This window comes from Parambassis ranga, chromosome 19, assembly GCF_900634625.1.
Source record: "Parambassis ranga chromosome 19, fParRan2.1, whole genome shotgun sequence".
NCBI lineage: Eukaryota > Metazoa > Chordata > Actinopteri > Ambassidae > Parambassis > Parambassis ranga.
In genome coordinates, this window is record NC_041039.1 from 10,776,621 (window position 1) to 10,793,263 (window position 16,643).

Consider the following 16,643-nt stretch of genomic DNA (forward strand, 5'->3'; position numbering starts at 1 on the left):
TACACTCGGTGATTGACAGCGCTCTGGCAGCTCGCCAACCAATCAGGAACGTGGAGAGGATGAAGCCCTGAGTTTTTAACCCTTTGCCTCCACGTATAAACAAACCTGGACGGGAATATTAGCCTATAGCAGCTCATATATTTCGACATGGAAACACACAAGCCCATATCCTTCCACTTTTAATTGGCTAAATTAGTGAACCGTGCGCAGGGCTAACCCCGAGGACAGTAATGCTTTCAAATTACGCAGTGATTCAATTTGTCCGTGTGTGAGCGTGTGTGTGTGTGTGTGTGTGTGTGAGCGAGAAATAAAATAACAAATATTGAATAGCCTCTATGTTGTTTATTCAGGTCACATACAGCCTTCCACATAAATGCAATAAAAGCTTAAAACTTAACCCTTTGTCCGTTTGAGCCTGACTGTTGTTATATGACAGATACCTTTTTAAAGTGTTTACAGATCAAAAGCTGACAGAAGAGCACTAGCTATTAAAAAAGTTTTAGCTTTATGGGTGTAGCAGAAATAAAATTTGATTTCCAGTGAACAAATTAACTATATTAAATTTACACGTAACTTCAGGCCTGTTAACGGAAGCGCTGCAAGTCCAGATTTTCTACTACAGCCTATTTTATGTGTGTAATATGTCTCACGCTGCAATCATAGCCTACATGTCCAATAAAGCAGATACACATTCTCCTAACAAGGATTTATTTAGTGAAACACGTGCAGTGGGGCAAGTGTAAAAGCGGATTTCCCTAAAGGAGCATCAATAAAACCATCACATCATCGCTGTCACACAGCAAAATAACGATAGAGCCCGCTCAGAGCACAGGCAGCATTTGAACTCCTCTGCAGTGGGATCACACAGAATAGGCTAGATGCTGTTTGCTCTCCACCATGATCAGAAAGTGCAGGCAGCGCTAGTTCCTCTCCTCTCTCCACGGCGAACAGCGCCGAGCCGTGCCGCCTGTCTCCTCGCATTTGCTTGCGCACGCAGTGCGCCGAGGGTTGCAAATCAAACGCCCGCCGTTTCGCTCCGCGGCCCCGGTGGCTTTCTCATTGGCTCTGCGCAGCAGCCAATAGCAGCTTGTGTTTCCCGTCGAAGAGAAGTGTGTGTGTGTGTGTGTGTGTGTGTGTGTGTGTGTGGCGAGGGGGTGGAGGGGGGTAGAAAAGGGAAGGGTGGGGTGGAGGCGGAGGTGGGGGAGCGCCTCACGGGCACGCTTTCACATTGTCGTTCTCAAACCAATAGGCCTGCGCGTCCACCCCTCCCCGCACACACACCCCTTCAACCTTCTACCTCCTCCTCCCTCCTCCTCCTCCTCCTCCTCCCGGCGTGTCTGAGTCTCCGGCTGCATGAACGAGCCTCGATTCACTACAAGCCTGAACTTCTACGATGCGTCTCTCCCATACCTCAACTGACTGCACAGCACAGTCTGCAGCAGCATAGGATGTAATCAATCCCACATGTTTCATCTCTGCGACTCGGGGATTTTCTCTTTGAATATTTTTGTACTTTTTCTTTCGTTATACACAACTCGCCACACAATGGATATAACTTACCAGTAAGTAGCATTTTATTTTACACCTGTGTGTTGCTATCCTTACTGATTTGAGCTGAATGACTATTTAACTTCAAGCCTCTCATGCATGAATCGATGATGTAAATTTACCGTTTTATCACTGATATTTTTTCAAATACCCTGCTATTCATTGTCACACCTTTGGAGAGTAGATATTAAAATGCAAACTGACATGCCTGCTCTTTGCGTTACAGAAAAATAAAAGACATCATTTTTACGGTAAATGCGTTAAAGCAACAGATCTTACGATTTTGCTGTGTTTTGAGGGATTTATTTCATTGCCCTCTCCTGTTTAGTGTGCATGGCTGAGCTCTGGACTGTGTGTGTCTGTGTGTGTGTGTCACTTTTTGATTTGACCTCTCTTCGCAGCCTGATTATTTGTGTGTTTCCAATTCATTTAAGGCTGCTCAAAAACATTTTTGCTTGTTAGTAAACCTCTTCGCGAATTAGTTTATGTAGACTAGAAATAATAGATAATTTCTTTGTTAGTTCCTTTTTGTGTGTGAATGTGTGTTTGAGAGAGGAGGAGGAGACGGGGAGGTTTACTGCAAGCTGCAGTGCTCCCTCGGTATGAAGGCTGTGCAGACGCCGGGCTGTCTTCGGCTCAGCCGGGCTTGTCTCTCCTGCTCAGCCGGCCTTTGAATATCCGGATTTAGTGCACTTGTTATGCTTTGTGACTTTACTTTATTGCAAAATTGTTGAGGGCAATGAGTTGGCCTTTGATCCCAAACCACTTCAAAAGTAAATGCCTTTTAATTCCCTTTATTTTTCCACACATTTATGATTTATTATAACCTTTTCAAATCACACAAAGGGTGTATTTTTAGCTCAAACCTCAATTGTGTGAGATCTGACAATTCTTTTCGGATTTGCTGGCTTTTGTGTTAAGTTGATGTAATGTTGTCTTGGCCAGCAGTGGTTACTTTTGTAAGGGGATTTTCGTCTGACGATAGTTTGACCCTTTACAGGGCAGTGATGTGTGTGTTTTGGAGGTGTGTGTGTGTATTGGTTTGAGGGAGTCTGAGTAGAGTGGAAGGAAGTCTGAACGCCTTCCACGTATACGCGCACGCACGCACGCACACACACACACACACACACACACTCTCTCTCTCTCTCTCTCTCTCTCTCTCTCTCTACAGCAGATCCAAATGATCATTTTCCCAAACTGTTACTCGCGATCTGCTCACGCCGTTTTGTTTGCGTGGCGCACGATAACACGGGATTTAGATTCAGGTTGTTAAATGTAGCCTGAGTGGCTCTCTGTTGACGTGGAATGTAAACACACAGGACGTGTGTTTACGGCCTGAAAATTTAAAAATGTATAGACAAATGTCAGAGGAGAGTGGTTTATGATTGATGTCCCGTGGAGAAGGGCCATTGTTTCTCACAGCCTAGGGGACAGGAGAGAGTCCATTTTGCCTTCCCAGTGCGCTTGCAGCAACCAGCGTTTCTCCCTCTCATTTTTCCTCTTGCTGACGACTAGATGCGATCAAAAGAAACGACTTGATTAAAAAAAAACAAGAAAAGAAAATTAAATTATTCACAGGCACTGACAGTTTGGCTAAATATCCTTATGGGAAGCATTTGGATATTTTATGCTTGAGACGCACTTCATTTAGTGTGCTGCGAAACTTTGGAGAATTTTCCCCTCAAAACACAATTCCTAAAAGTTCCTTAAGCAGCGTGTGTGTGAAAGAGTGTGTAGGAGTGTGTGTGTGTTTAAGGAAGACTTGAATTTCCTTGCTCACGCAGGCTATGTTCTTATGCACTTCAGAAGCCCCTGTTCCACCAGAGCATTTGATATTTTCTTTGTTCCTTTATCGTTGGTTCCTGGGAGGTGCTATCAACATCTACAGAGGGCTAGATGGACGTGCCATGCATTAAAAGGCTAATAGATAGATGGACTGTTGAGGTGTGTTTGGTGAACGCAGGCACCCAAATCTCCCTATACCAGCATCATAGGGAGCTCTATTTAAGTGAATGACCAAGACTATAAGGTATACATATAAAGTCAATGATTTCGTCTATTTCACTGTTTATTGCCTTTCTCTTTCGCTCTGTAGCACAAAGGTGATTTGATTTGTGTGTGTGTGATTACAGTGTTGCCTATACGTACAGTGTGTGTGTGTGTAGCAGAGATGCATGGTGCTTGCCATTGTCAGGAGGCGAGGGGCCACTGCTGCTGACGCCGAAAAAAGCTGCTTCATCGCCATTTTCATTAATAAGCACACCACAAATAATAATCCTGATTATTGTGGTGCCAAAAGTCAAACAGTGGCGGTGAAACAACTTTGGTATATACATAAAAAGCAGGCGAGTGTAATTTAGACGCGCAGCATAGATCACCTTGCGTTTTTAAACAGACATTTGGAAAAGGTTTCTTCTAAAGTGGCGCAAGGCGCCTGGTCAAGAGATCAGATTTTCTGACAAATTGTTGACTTTTGCTACAAGTATCGATTTGTTTAAGTAAGAAGCGTTAGTCGAAGCAGTAATATATGTCCTTTTTCTGGGTTTTATTTTAACCGCCATGAAGATAAAACCTACTTTTTGTGCATCTTTGCTCCGTGCACATCTGGAGGTTTTAGTGCAAGAGACCCGAGGTCCAGTTTGTTTATGACCAGTCCTTGTTGGGTCTGAAGATTTAACGACACCTTCTTCACTGAAAGAGCTTTTTTTTTGTTTTGACAAACTCTTGTACTGTATTATCCTCCATTTGTTTGTACCTGAGCAAAACCTGCCCTTTCCCTTTCTTTTATTTCGCTCTCGTTTGCGTTATTTGCATCGTGTTTGGACACAGGATGAGGAGGAGGAGGAGTAGGGGGGAGGGTGGGGGTTCCTCTGCTGGGGCCAACGATGTTGTGCAGTGTAAATCCACCTAAAGTCAGTTCACCCACCTTTTCCATCTACAGGTCAGACTTTACGCACTTTTCCTGAACTGACACAAATCGCTATTGAAAAGTAACGAAGTGCCAAAGTATTTAAGAAAATATGTAAATGTTTGCTTTTGTGGAATTTAAATAGCTTTTTGTAAATACTGCTTGTTTGTCTAAACATGAAGAGTGACTGTGTGTCAGCTCAGCCTTTTCTTCTGCGCTACATCCCTGGTTGGCTCATTATTGTCAGCGCTTTGACTCGTCTCCTGCTCTGTCTTTTGTAGGACATGACGGGGACTCAGTTTCTACCCTGCAAAGCCAAAACTCCGCTCAATGCGAGGGGAGCCCGAAGTTCATAAAAGGGATTATTTGCATCTGGGTGCCTGAAAACCTTCGGTGCCTCCGGATTTTACTTTGGATTTGGGATTTATCGGTTCTCATCGGAATGGAAAGCCGAGAATTCGCTCCTCCGCACCACCTCCTGACGGAGCGGAGCGCCCTGGTTCACAGCGCCGCGTCTCGGATGGCGCCAGGCGGCCACGGCTCCGTACAGCATCCCGCACACTATCAGCCCGGGAAATACTACTCATCCCACCTCTCCATGGGTCCGCACTCAGGTTAGTTTTGAATGCACTTCTTGTCCGTGTATGAATGGCAAGTGTAGAGGAAAAAACACACACACAAAAACCATCTATACTCTCTTTTGTTTGAAGCATATGTTCTCCATATTGCAAATTTGGGAACCTCTTTGAAGACGCACCAGAATTATCGTGAAGGGAAACTGGTTTTAATCTGTGGGAATCTAGAAATTAGAAAAAGAGCTGCAGACATCTTCAAAAGTTTTATGTTTTTCTTTATTTAATGGGCTGTTTATGACATGGCTACTTGCTGTGCGTAATGCAAGAAAAATAAATGTAACGTGTCAGGTTAGCCTCACATAAAAGCAAAATCAGAGGGGAAATTTGCCTTCTTTTGCAAATTAGATTAAGTTTATATGTATGACACAGGCTGACTTTTTTGTTTGGTTTTAAGACTTTAAACCTTTCAATAATTCAGAAATATTTAGTTTTATCAAACAGGGATTATAAAGTAATTCTAGAGGCATAATCTTGTCATGGATTAATATGGTTTCATCAATTAGTAATCATTGCCGTTTGATATAATTAATTAAGACTGGGTTGTTCCAGCGCTTATATTTCCCATTAAACAATAAGTTAAAGCTGTTATCTGAGCCAGTGTCTCCTGCGTCATGTGTGGTTCCGTGAGGATGGTGGTTTTGGTTGGTTCGGGGGCACATGCTGGTTTGTACTGGTCGCAGACTGGGGTCGCGGTGGTGGGGAGCGAAGGGGCGCTCTGAGCTAATAGAGGTGCGGGTAATACCAGAAAATCCGGTTTCTATATTGAGCGGGGACGTGACGGGGTGCGAATGGGTTGACAGTGCATGCATTAGATTTAACAAGTAGCTTTGGTATCCTGTCTCAATAGGGGAGGGGTGTGTGTGTGTGTGTGTGTGTGGAGAGAGAGAGACAGAGAAAGAGCCAACGAAAGACTGCTCGAAAATCATCATACAGTGTACTCACACTGGACTAACTGGGAGAATGTAAACGTGTCTGATGAGAAATCTCATTAATTATCATTTGCAGATGCAGACGCTATAACTTGGGCTATTGAATAATAATATCTAGTGTGTGTGGAGTCATCTGTCTCCACCTATTAATATAGTGGATTTACAGGGCAGCAACAATGAAAAAAAATCTTTATATTTTGCACGGTGTCTTCAGTTTTCCACTGAACATACTGTCTTGTGCAGAAATATTCAGAAAGCGCTTCTCGTCTTGGTTGCTTATGAGGAAAAGAACCTGGAAAACAAAAGAGTGTTGTTTGTAAAACGCTCTCATGTTTCCATTTGTACATGTCAGAATTTTCCCTTTTAGAATATTCCTTTAATGTTACTGACATTTTGTAAAATGCATATTTATATATTTTTTAAATATGACCTAAAATAATAATAAATTTATTATTGTCAATTTAATCCATATAAAATTTATTGCACAAATTATTCTACAAAAACATGTATTTTAATGTATAGTATTTATTTATTAATTTACACAATTATAGTTTTATATGATTTTTTTATTTAAATATATTATTTAAAAAAAAACAAGTGGCCATAATTCATTTTATATTAATACATTATTTTGTATATTTTGTACTGCCCGTCTCCTTTAAATTAGACTTGGACCAAAATGTCATTTTTATGCATCTGACACACATCTAACCTGCTCAGCGATTTAAATACCACTTTGACTGATATTGCTACTCGCTGACATGCATTATGGCCCAATTTAAAAGTGATTCTGTAATGTTGAAAGAGAGAATAAGCATAGTAATGCAGGGTGATAATGCTATTGAAATATATTCAAGAGGGCCTCTCACTGGGTCTCAAGGTGCATGACACTGTATTGAGATTCCAGATATCCAGACTCTCCATGCATGTCCCTTATGGGGTTTTGACTGACATGATGGGCATAGAGGATTGTTGTTTTGGGATGGGGGGTTGGGATGTGTGTGTGTGTGTTTGCTTGGAGGTTAGGATGGGAAGGAGGGGGTTACCTTTGTCCTTGCCCCCCTTAGAGATTCAGAAAGCTGTATGCCTGGCCCTAGGCCTCGGCACAGGGGGTAGATATGATGTCGAGTTGGCCATAGCAGGGCAGGAGTGGGGGGTGGGGGTGGTTATGACAGGGGTTTGTTTCAGATCTCACACACACACACATTTTTTACAGTCTCACATGACCAAACTGAATGTATCAGTTACAGAAATTCAGAAAATAAAAAAGAGACTCTCTTTATTCCCCCCGTTTCTTCATATCCTGGAAAACCTGCAATCCATCAATTTGCTGAAGCCTCTTATTTAGATCAGCATGGTGTCTGCTTGAATATGGTCGCGCTTGACAAGGTGATGGAATGACAGACGCATACCAATGCCATAAGACTCAGCCCCCATTTGATAAAACCCCACAATGATATTACACAGGCGTTTAGATTACTGATAGGAGCAGTGGGAAAGCCTTTGTCTCCGTCTGTCTGTCTGTCTCTCATTCCCCTCCCATTTTCACTGCTTTGCTTTTATTCCAGTCTCTTTCCTCCCTTTTCTGTGATGTTAGCCCCTGGGCAGTAGTTGTGCAAGTGTGTATGTGTGTTTGCGTACGTATGTTTGTGTGTGGTTAGGGTTAGGTTTAGCCTGCAGTAGCACAGGTGTGCAGTATTATGGAGGGCGTGGCAGCGCTTGTCATTGAACAGGTGTGTTATTTCCCAGACAGCAGACGGTTTTTGTTTACATGATTGTGTATGTGTGAGAGAGTGCGTATTTGTGTGTGACCTAGTAATACAAACAGAAAGAGTTTACATTTGTGTCAATCGTGCACACACGCACCCACACACAGCTGCACACACACGTTCAGTCTTTGAAGGGTTTCTCTCCTCAGCCGCTTGTTGTTTTGTGCTTTAAAAAAGTAATAAACCATAATCATTATGTTTTGGTTGGACTAGATAACCTCTCTGACACTTATGTGTTACTTCAGCTCTTCTCCCCTGAACTCTTTTCTTGTTCCTTTACCTCATTTCCTTCTCCTTTTCCCCAGTCCTCAACATCCTGCATTTCTCAGATGTGTGTGTGTGTGTGAGTGAGTGTGTGAGTGACATGCACCCTCCCTGCCCATTCATCATGATAGACTTAGTAATATCTCTTAGTAGTTTTTCAGCTTTGGCTTTGATATGGGCGCTCAGATGAGACACACCCTTTCACCCTCCTACCTGCACACACCTTAACACACTTGCATGGCATGGATAAACTTCAGTTTGGTTTATGTGGAATGTGGAATTAGACATACAAAGGTCTGTAGTTAGCATGAAGGGTGCTTATTATGTTAAAAGGCACGGATAAAGGAAAACCCTATCTAAGAAAAAACAGGGATGGATGGAGTAGAGGAAGAGGAGGGAAGAGGGAGTAGATAGGCTGAATGTTTCCACCTGGTTGGTAATCCAGTCAGATTACCACCGCCTGACAGCACCCACTGGCCGTCATCCCCCGACTCCTCAGCCTGGCGTCTCCTCTGCCTCTCAAGAGTGTGAGTGAGTGAAAGCGAGAGAGAGGAGACACTTGTCTGTGTGGGTGTGTATGTGTGTGAAATGAGTCAGCAGTGGATGAGCCCCAAGTCACAATCTCCCCCTATACCCGCACCCCCGTCACTGTACCAACACTACCCAAGGGCACATCTCGGGTGCAGTGTGCAAGACGACCCCCTGTGTGGAGGAGACATCTGGTGAAGGCTCTGGCCAGGCGAGCTGCGACTGGAGAGGAGTAGAAACTGTCAATTTAAGAAAAAAAATCAAAAAAATTTTGGATCAATACAGTATCCCGGGTCAACTTTATGAGCACAAAAAGATGCATTGTTTATTTCAGCATTATTTTTATACCACACAAAAAAATTATTTGATTGACATTAAGAACTATTTGTTCTAATATAAAATGTTTTTGTAAAATCTGATTTTGTTAGATTAACACATTTCCTCTTTAAAACTCACTGGAGTAGACAATAGAGTGATTTTAGTGTGTTCAGCTCATCCAAAACAACATATTTTACACACATCCACCATTTTCTTCTTACAGTGGCATTTTACATGCAGATTATTTTGTCAACCACCAAATATACATCAGTCCTGCTCTTATCTAAATAAAATATGCAGCAAGACTGACTGTTTGAAATTTGTTGACACATTACCAGCATTAAGTCATTGAGTAAGGCCAGTAAAGTCATTAAAGCCATTTCCATTACAAATTAGACTCCTGTGTATGCTTTGATATTTAAAGCAAAACCACGGCACATCATTTAAATGTGTTCCTGAATTAACTGCATCTAATCACGTTGACCTCAAAGTAGCTGTGTAGATTTGAGCCGTCTAAAAGGTCACATCAATAGTAAGAGAAAAAAATGAATGTATTAAGTAAAAAAATCTGTTTGATGTCAGAGTTTTGATGAAGCCTGCATTTGTTCTGAAGCACATTTGCCACTATGACAGAAAGACTTTTGTCTCATCTCCAACTCTCATCCAACACGAGAACAGCTGCTTATTGTCGGTAGCAGTGATTTGAAGGGAGTGGGGTGCTTTTGGTTGCGACATCTCTGGGGTGTGAACACACACTACCATCTGATGACTTGGCATGTGAATGAAAAGCGCCAGACTTCCTGTGTCCATGTGCTCTTCTCTCTCTCTCTCTCTCTCTCGCTCCCCTTTCCCCTTTTCTTTTTCTTCTTCTTCTGTGCCTCACTGGCCAGACCTCTACTCCCCCGTTCTTCCTCGCTCGACTTCAACCACATGCTTGCCCTCCCCTCTTCCTCCTTCTGCTTTCCCTGTTTCACTTCCCCTTCACTCCTCTCAGCTTTTCGAGTGGTGCTCCAGCCCTCCTTCCTCCTCCTCCTCCTTCTCCTCCTCCTCCTCCTCACAGCCATGTTCCTCCCCTCTCTTCTCTTTCCCCCTTTGCTCTCCCTTTTCAATCGATCCCCCCCACCTCTTACATCCATCTCCCATCTCTGTCTAACTCCCCACACGCCCATCGCCTCCTTGCGTTGTTAGCAGACCAGCTTCTCTCAGCACTCCTCCTATTTCTGTCTCAATTTCAGCCTGCTTCCTCTCCTTTTCCACATTGCCTCATTTGTTTCTCCCTTCTCTTTTCTTGCCCCCCCCCTCCTCTCTTCGCCACTCGGCCGGTTGTTAACGGGCCTGTCCCGGTGCTACTCGGCCCATAGCCAACTCACTAAATCAGAAACGTTTGGAGGATTTGGCAAGAGGGAGTGAGAGCTCAGTGAGGCGCCTTTGAAGTCAGAGAAATGAGAGAAAAATGACATTTTAAACAGCCCGCAAAACACAAGGCTAAAACAGCTTCTTACTTTGTACAAGAGGAGGGGTGGGCTATGTGTGTGTGTGTGCCTGTGGATGTGTGTGTCTGTGTTCATTTAAAAATACAATGCAAGGTGTGCTGCTGTGATTCATGATATGATTGCATGTAAAAGGCACACGATATGTGAAAAGAAAGTGTAATTGCCTGCTATTTTATGGTTCTCTTCAAGAAGGGTCAGGGCATTTCCCTGTTTACGCAACATGACAGGGAGGTGACATCACTTCAGCAGGGGGACAGACATGATGTCACAGTCTCGGCAGATCCACAGGTCTGCACCTCCTTGAAAATGCACACCACAAAAGCCAGGCGATGCAACCACGGCAACCCTTATCACAGCAGCAGGCCGTCACCTGAGACGGGCCAGCTTTTTATCCATCTCAGGGTCACATTTATGCTTGACTCATCGTCACTCGAGCTGACTTGTTTGACTCAGCCAGGTCCCTTTTCTCGGCTTGTTGTGTTTTGGTTCTCTATTCGATTCATTTCAGCTCTGTTTGGCTCATTCATATTGTAATGGCCTCCATTCAGGCAGGTCTATGTCCAGTTTGTTTTGCTGTCAGAGGTTTAGATGGATGGAGGGGGCCGTAGGTTCATCTGGAGGTGAGGTTAAAGAAGGCAGAGTGGTCGGACTGCCTCCTGAATGCAGGACCCTTCAGTTTCCATGAGTCACACTGCTGAATTTGCTGTGAAAGACAACTAATGTGCTCTTAAATAGGAAATAGGTACATATCTGTGTGTGTGTGAGTAAGAAAAAGAGAGAGGCAGCTGTGTGGAACAGCATGGATCGTTACACAGTGACACACATGAAAGCATTAAGTATATTCAGGAGCCTTTGTTGAATATACATGGAGCTGTGTGCCGCTTTGTGTGTGTGTGTGTGTGTGTGTGTGTGTAAGTGTATGAGAGAGAGAATCCTCTCCCATGCCCGAGCTGAGAGTAGTGAGAAAGAAAACAAGGAAAGAGAGAGAGAGAGAGCAAAAAAAAAAAAAAAAAAACAAAGATCCGTCATCAGTCATTCATGGCTAATCAGTCTCGTGGGACGTGCACACTACACACACAAACACACTCACACACACAGTGCCAAGGTCCTAATCCTACTGGGACTGCTCGTGCCTCTGTGTGTGCCTGTCTAAATTTTGGATCCAGGCTGATTAGAAGCAAACTCTCTCCTTTTTGCATGCCTCTCTCTACCTCCACCTCTCTCTCTCTCCCTCTCTCTCTCCCTCTTTCTCTCTGTCTCTCTCTCTCTCTCTCTCTGCCTCTTCTCCTCTGCATCTTTGATTGCTGGTAAAGTGTCTCTTCTCCTTCTCTCTGTTATTCTCTCTTGTCTCTTTAATAACCACCTACTGTCTACCGGTCGTTTTGATGTGTGTTTTTGTAATGTTTGGAAGCATGTGTGCATGCATAATATAGAGGTTTTCTTTTGTGTGAGAATGTGCACTTATGTATGCTTTTTGCATGTGTGTCCATACATATTGCTGCTTCAGAACCTCTTACTGTTGGTCGTCTTCTATGTTTCAGCCCCTGTGAGTTCAGTGACTCTAAAGCTAAAATACACACTTTGTATAAAAATGCATGATTACAAAAAGACAAATAATCATGTAGATATTATTGAAAACAAAGGAGCTCTTTCCTCAGTGGCTGCTGATATAGTTTCAGGCTGTTTTACTGCTATGCAGGATGTTTACACTTTTCTGATAGGGGATTTCTCAACTTACAGCACGACACAGGGTTTGTATAAAATTGTTTTTTTTAATGCTTGTACAACTGGTGTATTGTAGTACTAAAGACTCATTATGTCTTTAGTACTACTAGTTTTGTAATAACACACCATATCGTCAAAGGAATCTTTGCTCAGAATTTATGAATTTAGTTGGTGTTATTTAGCCTAAAAGATGATTAATATTGATCATTCTGTTTTATTGTGTTAATCAAATTGTCTGGCTGACAAATTATCAGGAAAAAAAGTCAAGAGCCTTTCTGGCGTCTTCAATTTGTTTACACAGCCTAAAAACTAAAGAGATGAGTTTATGATTTACTAAAGGCAAACTAAAGCACTGATTTTCTGACAATTAATAACTTGGAACTTTGGCACTGCTGAAAAATAACCCTACTATTAACAATTAATTCTGTCAAATTGTTTAATTATTGTGTCGATGGTAAACCTCACCATAGTTTCCCTACTTGTCAGTTTTTGTCAGACCATTTCTTTTATTATCTCACTGACTTAAAAAAAAACTTTTTACCTTCTGACGTTAAATTATTTTTTTTTTATTCCAGTCTATTTTTATATGTATTTATTTAGGTAATAACGTGCAGATTCCAGCTTGTCAGATGTGAGGAATTTCCTCACATCTGACTGTTTTTGCCATTGTCAATTAAGTATTATTGGATTTTTGGCTGGAAAAAGCAAGATCACCTTGGGCTTTAAAAAAAATCTAATGAACACTTCTCCTTTTTTTTTCAAAGTCTATAAATCAAAAACCAAAAAAATTGGGAGAGTAATTTGGTAATGAAAATAATCATTAGTTGCAGCTCTTATTTGAGATTCATTCCAATCTGTTTTTCCTAACTCCATCTTTCCTTTTGTTTATTTTCCTTTTCTTCTTTATTTCTTCTCCGTGGATCTCTCCAATAATCTTTTATTCCTGTGTAAACATTAAAGCAATGAGGGAATATAAAGAATGGAAAAGCCATGCTGAAATAAGGTCAGACTGGGTTATTCTCACCTGCTTTCTCTCTCTCTCTTTGCCTCTCTCGCTTCGTCACAGGCTCTCACCCTCTCTCGCTCGCCCCCTCCCTTCCTCCACCCCTCCCTCCTCCCTCCTCTCGCTCCCTTGTTGCCTCTCTCTCGTGTTCGCTGTCTGTTGATCCTGCTCTTCTCTCTTGTTCAGTCTCTTCTCCCTCTCACATGCAGGCACACACTGACTTTCTGACGCCCACGCACACACATTCAGCATACTGTGTGTACACACTGGCACACACATACACATGATGACACCTGCATGTCGAGTCGTTGAGGGTCTAATTTAAGTAAAGTGCTTCTCTAGGAACCACAACCCCTCAACTCACGATGATGGAGGGTGATATGGTGCGCCGTGGTTGAACACACACACACTCACACTCTCACAGTCTCACAGTTATACATAGACACACACATGTTCCTCCAGTGATACAGAGATATGAGTCTCCTTGGTGCAGGACTGAGGAAAGATCTGTAGATGGCTTGTGAGCAGCATATTGCAAAAAAAATAATGTGATACTTGATCCCTGCAGGGAAATTCACCTTCGCTGGGCTGCTAGCAGATCAGACCGTTGGGTCAGTGAGCGCAGAGCCAAGGCTGGTAGGGATTCAGTGTCTTGCTAAAGGACACCTCAGGGTGGCTGCTCGCTGACATAGATGTGGTTGAATCTGGGTCTGCTGGTTAGAAGATGTTGTCTTGTCTTTGCTGCAGCCGCCTTCTTGCTTCGCTTCTGCTGCGTAGGTGTGTTTGTTTCCACTGGAGTTTGAGCTAACTTTAGCTGAAGCAGGATTCTGCTGCTGCTGCTGCAAATCTTGGGCTGCAATCTCAAACCATCAAAGTGAAAAATAGCATCAAGAGTTTACACAAAGTTAAGACCTGTCTAAATACTTAAATTACTGCATGGCTTACATTTCCTTTAACAAAATGCAAAAATGGCTACAGGCTGTGGAAAGCACAATGAATCTAATTTGAGAACTAAAACATTGCAGTTCAAAAGTAATAGAATCATTGATGCTCTTAAGCAAATGGTGTTTTCTGTAGTTGTGCAATTTATAGAACTGAGAACAGGTGTAGTGTTTTATTTTTAACATGTTTGAAGGAGCTACCCTACATCTCATTTCCTAGTAAATAATTTTCTGTAATGAGGGTTTTTGGGTACTTTTCTTTCTTACATACACTGCCTACATGTGTGAAAACATGGGCATGTATTCCTTCTAGCTCCATCACCACAACCAAATGCTCTACTTTATTCATCCACTCATTGGTCCTGAGAAAGAAGTGCATCCAATGCACATTATCACCTGTTAGAAAACCAAAACAATGAGCTCAAAGATGCTAAAAGGGGAACTTGCAATTCTGTATCAACTGTTTCAACTATAAATATTAAGCGAGTATATCCTTCCTTTCATATAATAAAAGTATACAAACATTGCATCACAGAGTCACCACACATTGTTAACTTAGGTTTGAACCTTATATGTAATCAGGAATACTGTTAATAAGTAACAGCGCCACATCATACAGCACTAAAGAACATGTGTTTAATAGGGATGGTGTGCTAAATGTACCACATGTTGTAATATATAACCGGAAAGTAGTAAACGTTGATAAGTGGTGAACTTTAATTGTGTTTGAACTTCAGTAGATCAGTAGATCATATGATTCATAAGAGACACACATGTGTACCTGTTCATCTCTGCCTCCACTTTGCTCCCCTGGCTCACTCGGTGACGTGCTTTCCAGCTTTTGTGCTCTTCCACTAGTGTCGTGACCCCCAGGTGTATTTTATCCAGCAGCCTCAAACCATTGTAGTCGCTGTGTGTGTGTGTGCCGTGGCTCGAGCCTGAATGGACCACAGAGGCGTGGCACAGGCATGTTGGACTGGATGACGACCAGTACTCTCTTCTTCCATCTTTGCCATAGCTGCAAAGCCACTGTGGTGGTGATGATGAAGAGTATGCCAACACATACACATCCCCAACACACACACACACACACACAGAGTTAGACAGAATTGCATTATTGACTCTCACCGCAGGCTTTCCTGAAATATCAGCAACCCTATGCTTTTAATTAGCATGCATCTGTGTGTGTGTGTGTGTCTCATTCTAACCCAGGCAGCAGAGCCAGTCTCGTATGACCCCTTTTCCCCAAATTCCCCTGTTTTCTTTTGGTAAAACATGGAAATACTTACTCTGACAGCCCTCCACCCCCCACCCTTCCTGCTTCCTAAGAATCTCTCCTGTTGTGAGTTCCTGTTCTCCGTGACTATATATGGTCCTTCCTCCTGCCGTGGGTGTGTGTGTGTGTGTGGTGTCCAAAAAGTCTGTGGTCAATAAGAGAAACATTTTCCCTTCTCACTCACAGTTTACTGGTGCCTCATGTGGGCCACGTTCATGGACGGGAAACTCTGAACAACACCGGAGTTTTGTTTTTTTGTGGCTTTTCGAGGGGGACATAAGGTGCAATGTTGCACGTTTTCTTCTCTTTGTTCATTTAATTCCTTTTGGCATTTATTTCCTGTAATTCTCACGAAGTCTCAGCCAGCAGATGATGTGCCTTTTAGCATCCTTGCTGGCTTTTGATGTTGTTAACGCACACATGTAGGTGCATAGAGATGGGGATGTCACTACAGTAGTCTCGTGAACGCACAGAGTTGGTACCAGAGAGGAAGTGTGTGTGTCTGTGTATGTGTGTGTGTGCATGGATGTTGAGGCTCTGGTCTGCAGCTTGGGAGTCAGGCTTTGAGCAGTGGTGTTCATAGTCTGCTGATTTATGCGCCTCACAGGGAAATCTCTCATTTGTAGCTCTTTCATCTCATTTTTCCCCTCCACTCTTTTTCTCTCTCTCTCTCTCTCTCTCCCTTTCTCTTTCTCTGTCCTTTCTCTTCTTCCCGCCGTAATGTGATTCAGTGCAGCTGCTTGTCCCAGGCGACATGCCATGCTTTGCTTGCACACTCTGCTCTCTCTAACATGAATGAGTCAAGAGGAATCGTTGATGAATAATAAGATAGAGCAGAAGGAAAATGCTATCTGGATCTAGTCGAGCAAAAGAACTCCTTTTCTCCCCTGAACATATTCTTTGTAAGCACCGCTCGGGCGCTTACTCACACATTGAATGTGTTTGTGTCCCCCGTGCCATAATGCTTTTATGGACCTTTGTGTGTGTTTGTGTATGTGTGAGACCAAGACAGTGTGTGTGTGCATGTGTGTCTAAGCGCCTTCCACGACCGCCTTGTTTGAGTAGCCCTGTCACTTGTGCAATTCTGTGGTGTCAAAACAGATCAGAAAGGTCTGGCTTGACTCCTGCCCCTAAACACACACACACACACACACACACACAAACACACACACACTGAAGGCTCAGTGCCAGGGCCCTTGGTGGTTGGAGGCTTATGAAAGGGTCGGACTGACGAGAGGTTGCCAAGTGTACGGCAATAAGCGTAACAGCCAAGCTAACGAGAGTCAGAACCTCTCACACACACACA

General features: G+C 43.0%; 1 protein-coding gene across 6 annotated transcripts in view; it reads left to right on the forward strand.

The window, feature by feature from the left end:
• Window positions 1-16,643, forward strand: part of bahcc1b (BAH domain and coiled-coil containing 1b) — a 61,730-nt gene that overhangs the window by 11,762 nt on the left and 33,325 nt on the right. For 4 of the 6 annotated variants that reach the window (XM_028430183.1, XM_028430184.1, XM_028430185.1 and 1 more), the window contains exons 1-2: window positions 1,351-1,562; window positions 4,738-5,070. In XM_028430183.1, coding sequence (XP_028285984.1) covers window positions 4,899-5,070 — 172 coding nt within the window. In that variant the 5' untranslated portion in view covers window positions 1,351-1,562; window positions 4,738-4,898. Of the gene's footprint in view, window positions 1-1,350; window positions 1,563-4,737; window positions 5,071-16,643 lie in introns of those variants that run through there. The other 2 variants (XM_028430182.1, XM_028430181.1) reach the window with 1 other exon arrangement.